The 8,622-nt window shown below is 49.2% G+C and overlaps 2 protein-coding genes across 7 annotated transcripts in view; one reads left to right on the top strand and one right to left on the bottom strand.

The window, feature by feature from the left end:
• SIRT2 (sirtuin 2) overlaps positions 1-3,782 on the bottom strand; it is a 27,384-nt gene extending 23,602 nt beyond the window's left edge. Inside the window, exon 1 of the mRNA XM_017887396.1 lies at positions 3,691-3,782. Coding sequence (XP_017742885.1) covers positions 3,691-3,706 — 16 coding nt within the window. The 5' untranslated portion in view covers positions 3,707-3,782. The remainder of the gene's footprint in view (positions 1-3,690) is intronic.
• The window catches only part of NFKBIB (NFKB inhibitor beta), a 15,496-nt gene continuing 10,564 nt past the window's right edge, over positions 3,691-8,622 (top strand). For 2 of the 6 annotated variants that reach the window (XM_017887389.1, XM_017887391.1), the window contains exon 1: positions 4,098-4,396. In XM_017887389.1, coding sequence (XP_017742878.1) covers positions 4,218-4,396 — 179 coding nt within the window. In that variant the 5' untranslated portion in view covers positions 4,098-4,217. The other 4 variants (XM_017887390.1, XM_017887394.1, XM_017887395.1 and 1 more) reach the window with 4 other exon arrangements.

An 8,622-nucleotide genomic window follows, 5' to 3' on the forward strand; every position in this document is an offset into this window, starting at 1 on the left:
CGAGCGTGGTGGCTCACGCCTGTAATCCCAGCACTTTGGGAGGCTGAGGCGGGTGGATCACGAGGTCAGGAGATCGAGACCATCCTGGCCAACATGGTGAAACCCCATCTCTACTAAAATACAAAAAATTAGCCAGGCGTGGTGGCAGGCGCCTGTAGTCCCAGCTACTCAGGAGGCTGAGGCAGGAGAATTGCTTGAACCCGGGAGGCGGAGGTTGAAGTGAGCCAAGATTGCACCACTGCACTCCAGCCTGGGTGACAGAGTGAGACTCCGTCTCAAAAAAAGAGAGAGAGAGAGAAGAAAGAGTGAATATGAGAGAGAGAGAGAGAAAGAGAGATTGGCCAACCTCTGCAAAAACCTTGACCACACTCGCGTGTACTTCAACAACATATGACTTGGGACACATGCCTTGTAATTACCCAAGCCCACCCTCATAAAGATAACCACTGTTAGCTAAGCTTAATGGTAATTACTCCAGTTTCCTCTGCATAAAACTAATTATTTTTACAGAAATAGGTCATAGTACAACATCCTGAGTTTTCTGCGGAACGATATACTACAGACATACCTAATTTTAAAGATAATTTTTTTAAAAAAGACGGCATTTTGCTATGTTGCCCAGGCTGGTCTCGAACTTCTGGGCTCAAGTGATCCTCCTGCCTCCCAAAGTACTGGGATTACAGGTGTGAGCCACCGTGCCCAGCCTCACCTCATTTTTCAGAGCAGCTACATAGTATTGGCTTGTATGGATGAACCATAGTTCATTTAACCCATCCACTAACAGCCATTTGGACTGTCTCCAGTTTTGCCCTGTGATGGACAATGCTGCATTTTACATCCTCGCATCTCTCTCTTTGGGACTGAGGATCCTTTTTAACATTCAACCTTTTTATCTGACATTGGTTGTGCTTTGGGAGCCAGGCGAGTGGGTTGCCACAGCCTAACAGGAGGCTCTTATATCCTTAGCAAGGCTCCACTGTGCATTTGTGAGGTATTCTGATGCCCGCTTCTGCACCACCCCACGTCTGAAAGGCAATCTTGGGGGTGTGGGTGGGCTGGCACTCTTGCAGGCTGTACACAGTGAGGCTGTGTGGAAGGCCTGTGCCCAGCATGTATGTGCAGCTTGGCCTAAGGGAGAGCTGGAGGTGCTGATGCAGGGCCTTCAAACTCCTATGAGACTGCCTGTCCACCTCTCCTGGCAGCCTCTGGCAGGCGGTGTGCCCAGTGCTGGGGGACTCAAACCTTTCCCTGCTCCTCTAGCCGAGGGACAGGGGACAAGTGACTTAACAACTCTGCTTCAAATTCTGCATCTGTAAAATGGCCATGATAGGCATTTCTCTTCACAGGGATGCCAGGAAGATGAAGTGAGATAAGGCAAGTTTGGCACTAAACAGTGTGCACAGCTGGAGTAAGCCATCAGTAAATGCTAACCATGACTATAATGAGCTGACCACTACCAGCCACCCAGTTACAGAACACATCACACTCCTTCATGTCCCCAGGTCTTTGCACAAGCGATACCTGTTGTGTGGATCACCATTTCTCACCTTGTCTAAGAAAATTCTAAGTCACTCTTCACTTATACTGTGTCTGTATCTTGGTCTGACAGCTAGACCAGCCTGTGGATTCCTCCAGGGAATGGCCTGGCTGGAATCTTCTTTGACCCAGAAAGTTTTTCTCTGTGCTCCCACAGTGCCCTGAGTTTCTTTACTTTTCTTCCTTTTTATCTTTTTTTTTTTTTTTTGAGACTGTGTCTTGCTCTGTCGCCCAGGCTGGAGAGCAGTGGCACAATCATGGCATGCTACGGCCTTAACCTCCTGGGCTTAAGCAATCCTTCCCCAACTCAGCCTCACGAGTAGCTGGCACTACAGGCATGCACCACTGCACATGGCTAATTTTTAGATTTTTTGGGCCTCCCTATGTTGCCCAGACTGGTCTGGAATTCCTAGGCTCAAGCGGTCCTCCTACCTCAACCTCCCAAAGTACTGGTATTACAAGCATGAGCCACTGTGTCTGGCCTGAGTTACTTTCTTTCTTTTTTACTTTTTAGAGAAAGGGTCTTGCTCTTTCACCCTGGAGTGCAACGATGCAATCATAGCTCACTGCAGCCTCAAACTCCTGGGCTCAAGCGATCCTCACGCCTCAGCCTCCTGAGTTATTGGAATTACAGGCATAAGCCACTGCACCTGGCCCCCTGAGTTACTTTTATCATCACACTGTGAGATAATTTTTTCCCATCACTTGTCCACGAGATCTGTGCGTTCCAAGACCAAATGGGATACCTGTCTCTTCCAGGCCCAGGACAAATTTGGTTCAGAAGGGATGGCAGGCAGCGGCAAGGAAGGAGGAAAGTTTGGGAGGGCAGGCCTGGACTTGAGGCTGGAAACTCTTCTCTGACAATCCCCAGAACCCGCCTTTCCCCAGAAAGCTGCACTGGGTGGTGTGAGGGATTGGGGCAATGAGCCGAGGGCCCTGGGGTGACTGTCTCCCCTTTGCCACCTCCCCCCAGTGCGGGATGTGGAACAAGTCCATCTCTCTCCTCCCCTCCACCCTTTCGCCCATCTCACCTGAGCCTCCTGCACCTTCCCTGCCTGGGTCTCCAGAGGGTGAGAGGCTGAGGGAGGGGAGCAGAGGTGGTTACAGTGGGGGGAATGATTAAGTGGGGAATAAAGGGATTCAAACGGTCAGTGAGGGGCCAGAACACCCACCAACCGAGTTACACTGGTATGGGACGGTGGTAAAAACAGAGCACAGGGAGGGAGGGGACGGAGAAAAGATCTTATCGGCATGCAAAGTGATGCCGGGAGAGGTGATTAGTGAGGGGCAGGGAGGCTGGAGAGGAAGATTTAGAAGGAGAGGGAGAAAGTAGGGGCTTTTGCCCAGGCTGATCTTGAACTCCTGGGATCAAGCGATCCAACCACCTTGGCCTCTCAAAGTACTGGGATTACAAGCATGAGCCATTGTGTCTGGCCCTGACTTACTTTCTTTCTTTTTTACTTTTTAGAGAAAGGGTCTCGCTCATGTCACCCAGGCTGGAGTGCAATGGTGCGATCATAGCTCACTGCAGCCTTAAACTCCTGGGCTCAAGCGATCCTCCTCCTACCTAAGGGATTCAGGGCATGAAGGAACACTCAGGAGGAGTTAGGAAGGACACGACAGTGTGTAAGTGTGTGTGCAGGAAGGGTTAGATTTACAAGGCAGAGGGAAGTTTAGAAAGGAAGAGAGAAGGGAAGGGACGCTTTGGCTGCGAGGCAGGTTTAGGAGGGAGGTGCAGTGGTGCAGTGGAGGCGGTAGGTTTAGGAGAGGTGCGGAACAAGGGGAAGCCATAGAAGGGGACAGCAGGGGTCCCTCAGCATCCTCTGGTTGCCTCTAACAATCAGGTACCCTTAGCAACCGGGACCGGGGCAACTTATGTTCTTTGCAGCGAGGGTCGTTAGCAACCAAGGTGTGAGAAACACGCGATCATTGGCAACTTGGCAAGTGGATGTGGTAAACGAACCCTGAACACCCTGAGACCCAGAAACCCACCAGCCTAGCGATATAGATCGCTTAGCAACAACCCTCAGAACCCCATTCCCCGAAGCGCTCCCTACTTCCCGCCCCACTGCGGCCGCCCTTGGGCCCCGGGGCCTGCAGCCTTCAATCAGGCCCCGGCGCGGCCCGACCCTCCCACCCGGATTCGCGACTCACGGTCCGGCTCTGCCATGGGCGCGGTGCTGAAGCCCTCGAGGCTGTCACCGACCGCTCTGTCCCGTCACCGACCACTGTGTCCCGTCACCGACGGCTCTGTCCTGTCACCGACTGCTCTGTCCCGTGACGGCACCAGAAATGGGAGTGGCCGGGATAGGGCACTGAACTACAACTCCCAGCAGACATTGCGGCCGCAGACGCGCTTTCGTACGACACTCGGAGCGCCCCAGTTAGGTAAGAAAGCGCGCGAGGACCGGACTACGAGTCCCAGAAGTCATGGCGTCAGCGGCCATGTTGGTAAAGGGCGCCCGGAAAATGTGGGAAAGGCTAGAGAGTCGTAGTCCTCTCGAATACTCTGATTGGTCAGCATGCGGCACGGGGGCGGGGTGTGAGCGATTCAGCATATTGTCATTGGATGAATCAGGGGGCGTGGTGGGGAATTTCCCGCAGGGCGGAAGCGCCAGAACTCCCGGCAAAGCCCAGCTACAGGCGGGCGACTGCGAGGGGCCCCTGAGGTGGCGGGGGCCATGGCTGGGGTCGCGTGCTTGGGAAAAGCTGCCGACGCAGATGAATGGTGCGACAGCGGCCTCGGCTCCCTGGGTCCGGACGCAGCGGCCCCCGGAGGACCGGGGTTGGGCGCGGAGCTGGGCCCGGGGCTGTCGTGGGCTCCCCTCGTCTTCGGCTACGTCACTGAGGATGGGGACACGTGAGTGAACTTTAGGCTGCCAAACGGAGCCCTAGGACCCGGCATCTGATTCCCCATTAGTGTCTGATCCCTGAGGCTTCCTAACCTCACACTCCTAAATCTGACTTCCGATGCTGAACTTCCTGACCTCTAACCCCCGGGTCCTAACTTTTAACAAAACCAATCTTCTATCCAGCTATGATCCTCACCCAATCATTTCTGACCTTCTTTTCTTGAACTATGATTCTCAGCTCCTGGAATCCACATTGTATCCACTGATACCCAAACCTGACTCCAGTCCTGAGACTTTTATTAGAACTGTGGCTTCTCCTGACTTCTAACCTCCAAATATGATCTTTGATTCTTAGTTCCTGATTTGAGCCTTAGAGTTTGATTTCCAAAATTAATGCTTGGTCCCTGACTCTAAGATCCTGTCTTCTGAGCAGTGTTCTTCAAATCTTAAAGAGAGAGAATGTAAGCTCTTCTATGTTGAATTCTAATTAAAGTAAAAATAATAGGAAAATAGAAAAAAAGAATGTAAGCTCCACGAGACCAAGGATTCATCTGTTAAACGAATATTCTTTACACAGTACCACGTTCCAGGCTCCGTTTTAGGTGCCAGTGATAAAGGCAGTGGAGAAAATAGACAAAACCTTAAGCGCTTGTGGAGCATACATTTTAGTGGGGCTAAATGAACAGATAAGACCGCAGGGAAGGAAAGAAACAGAAAGACAGGAAGAAACAAAGAAAGACACGCAGAAAGAAAGAAACATAGAAGGTAAGAGAAGGAAATAAAGTCAGAGGTAGTAAGTACTTTGGAGAAAAATAAAGCAGGAAAATGAGGCAATAGATAAACAGGATAAGAGCATTTCAGGGAGAAGGAACTGCAGTTGCAAAGCCCAGATGAGGGACTCTACTGGGTTTTTTGTCTGTTGTGTTTACTGCTGTATGCCCAGTGATGCAAACAGTGCCTGACCCAGGAGGGACTGAATAAATATTTATCTTTTCAAAGAACCAGCTTTATAGTCTTGTTAATTTTCATTACATTTCATTACTTAATTTTGGTTTCATTTTTTTTTTTACTTTCTATTTAATTGGTCTCTGTTCTGGCTTTTTTTTTGAGATGGAGTCTCACTCTGTCGCCCAGGCTGGAGTGCAGTGGCCGGATCTCAGCTCACTGCAAGCTCCGCCTGCCAGGTTTACGCCATTCTCCTGCCTCAGCCTCCCGAGTAGCTGGGACTACAGGCGCCCGCCACCTCACCCGGCTAGTTTTTTGTCTCTTTTAGTAGCGACGGGGTTTCACCGTGTTAGCTAGGATGGTCTCGATCTCCTGACCTCGTGATCCGCCCGTCTTGGCCTCCCAAAGTGCTGGGATTACAGGCTTGAGCCACCGCGCCCGGCTTGTTTTTGTAGTTTCTTAAGGTGAAAGTTGAGATAATTGATTTGAGACCTTTCTTTTTTCCTCTTTTCCAGTATAGGTATTGAGTGCTATAAATTTGCTCCTGACTATTGTTTAGCAATACTGTTTTAGCAATATCTCTCAAATTCTGGTATATTGTGTTTTTATTTTCATTTAATTCAGTATGCTTTCTTATTTTTTTGAGTTGGAATCTCACTCTGTCTCCCAGGCTGGAGTGCAGTGGCACAGTTTCCGCTCACTGCAACCTTGTCCTCCTGGGTTCAAGTGATTCTCCTGCCTTAGCCTCCCGAGTAGCTGGGATTACAGGGGGGTGCCACCACGACCGGATAAGTTTTGTAAGTTTTTGGTAGAGACAGAGTTTCACCATGTTGGCCAGGCTGGTCTCAAACTCCTGACCTCAAATGATCTGCCCACTTTGGCCTCCCAAAGTGCTGGGATTACAGGCATGAGCCACCACACCCGGCCTAATTCAGTATTTTTTTTCTTTTTCTTTTTTTTTTGAGACTGAAGTCTTGCTCTGTCACCAAAGCTATAGTACAGTGGAATGATCTCGGCTTGCTGCAACCTCTGCCTCCGAGGTTCAAGCAATTCTCATGTTTCAGTCTTCCGAGTAGCAGGGATTACAGGCATGCACCACCACAACCGGCTAATTTTTGTGTTTTTAGCAGAGATGGGATTTCATCATGTTGGCCAGGCTGGTCTCGAACTCCTGACTTAAAGTGATCCACCCACCTCGGCCTCCCAACGTGCTGGGATTACAGGTGTGAGCCACCACACCCGGCCTAAAAATATTTGTATTTCTGTCTGTCTGTCTGTCTATCATCTGTATCTCTCTCTCTCTCTCTCTCTTTCTCTCTCTCTCTCTCTCTCTGTCTGTCTCTATCTATCTATCTATCTACCTACCTACCTGCCTGCCTGCCTGCCTGCCTATCAACAGGGTCTTACCCAGGCTGGATACAGTGTCTCAATCATGGCTCACTGCAGTCTTGAACTCCTACCAAGCCATCTCCCTACCCCAGCCTCCCAAGTAGCTAGGACTACAGGTTTGCTCCACCATGTCTGGGTAATTTATTTATATCTAAAGGGTGTTTCTTGTAGACCATGTATAATTGGGTTTTGCTTTCTTTTTAATAGAGAGAGGATCTTGCTATGTTGCCCAGGCTTATCTTGAATGCCTGGGCTCAAGCAATCCACCTGCCTCAGCCTCCTAAAGTGCTAGGATTATAGGCATGAGCCACCACCCCTGGCCTTTGCTTTTTTATTCAATCTAACAATCTCTACCCTTTTTTTTTTTTTTTTTTTTTTTTTTTTCTGAGGCAAGGTCTTGCTCTGTCACCCAGGCTGCAGTGCAGTGGCATGATTATGGCTTACTGTAGCCATGACCTCGTGGCTCAAGTGATCCTTGCACCTCAGCCTTCTGAGTAGCTAGGACCACAGGCACATGCCACCATGCCTGGCAAACTTTTAAATTTTTTTGTAGAGACAGGGTCTCCCTATGTTCTCAAACTCTTTTTTTTTTTTTTTTTTTTGAGACACAGTCTCATTCTGTCACCCAGGCTGGAGTGTAGTGGCACTGTCTCTGCTCACTGAAACCTCTGCCTCCTGGGTGCAAGCAGTTCTACTGCCTCAGCCTCCTAAATTTGGGATTACAGGTGTGTGCCACCACACCTGGCTAATTTTTATATTTTTAGTAGCAACAGTAGTTTCACCGTCTTGGCCAGGCTGCTCTCGAACTCCTGACCTCAGGTGATCCACCCGCTGTGGCCTCTCAGAGTGCTGGGATTACAGGTGTGAGCCCCTGTGTGTAGCCGTGGTCTTAAACTCTTGAGCTCAAGCAATCTTCCCACCTTGGCCTCCCAAAGTGCTGGATTACAAGGATGAACCACTGTGCCCAGCCAGTCTCTGCCTTTTAATTAGTGTTTAGACCATTTACATTTAATTTGATATTGATATGATTGTGTAAATTTATCCCATTTCTATTATATATATTCTATTTATCTATGTTTTCTTTTTCCTCCTTTTGCCTTTTATTGGGTATAGTTTTGTTACTTTTTTTCAATCCTGCTCCTTCTGAATAGTGTTTTCTTTTTTTTTTGTTTGTTTGCTTATTGGATATTCCTCTTTTTGTTACGTTAGTGGTTGCTTTAAGGTGGGGGTTGGCAAACTATGGCCTCCAGGCAAAATCTAGCCAGCCATCTGCTTTTGTATGGTTGTGAGCTAAGAATGGTCTTTACATTTTTAAACAGTTTCTAAAAATCAGAAGAAGGATAATATATGGCAAGTGAAAATATATAAAATTCATATTTCAAGCTCCATAAATAAAGTTCTTTTGGAATGCAAGCAAGCTCATTCATTTACATACTGACACAGCAGAGTCGAGTAGTCAAAATAAACCGTATGACTGCTGGGCTCAGTGGCTGATGCCTATAATCCCAGCATGTTGGGACGCCGAGGCGGGCAGATCACAAGGTCAGGAGATCGAGACCATCCTGGCTAACACAGTGAAACCCCGTCTCTACTAAAAATGCAAAAAATTGGGCCGGGCGCGGTGGCTCAAGCCTGTAATCCCAGCACTTTGGGAGGCCGAGGTAGGTGGATCACGAGGTCAGGAGATCGAGACCATCCTGGCTAACACAGTGAAACCCTATCTCTACTAAAAACACAATAAACTAGCCGGGCGTGATGGCAGGCACCTGTAGTCCCAGCTATTCAGGAGGCTGAGGCAGGAGAATGGCGTGAACCTGGGAGGCAGAGCTTGCAGTGAGCCGAGATGGCGCCACTGCACTCCAGCCTGGGCGACACAGCGAGACTCCGCCTCAAAAAAAAA

The sequence above is a fragment of the Rhinopithecus bieti genome, unplaced genomic scaffold (assembly GCF_001698545.2).
Source record: "Rhinopithecus bieti isolate Rb0 unplaced genomic scaffold, ASM169854v2 scaffold_15776, whole genome shotgun sequence".
Taxonomy (NCBI): Eukaryota; Metazoa; Chordata; class Mammalia; order Primates; family Cercopithecidae; genus Rhinopithecus; species Rhinopithecus bieti.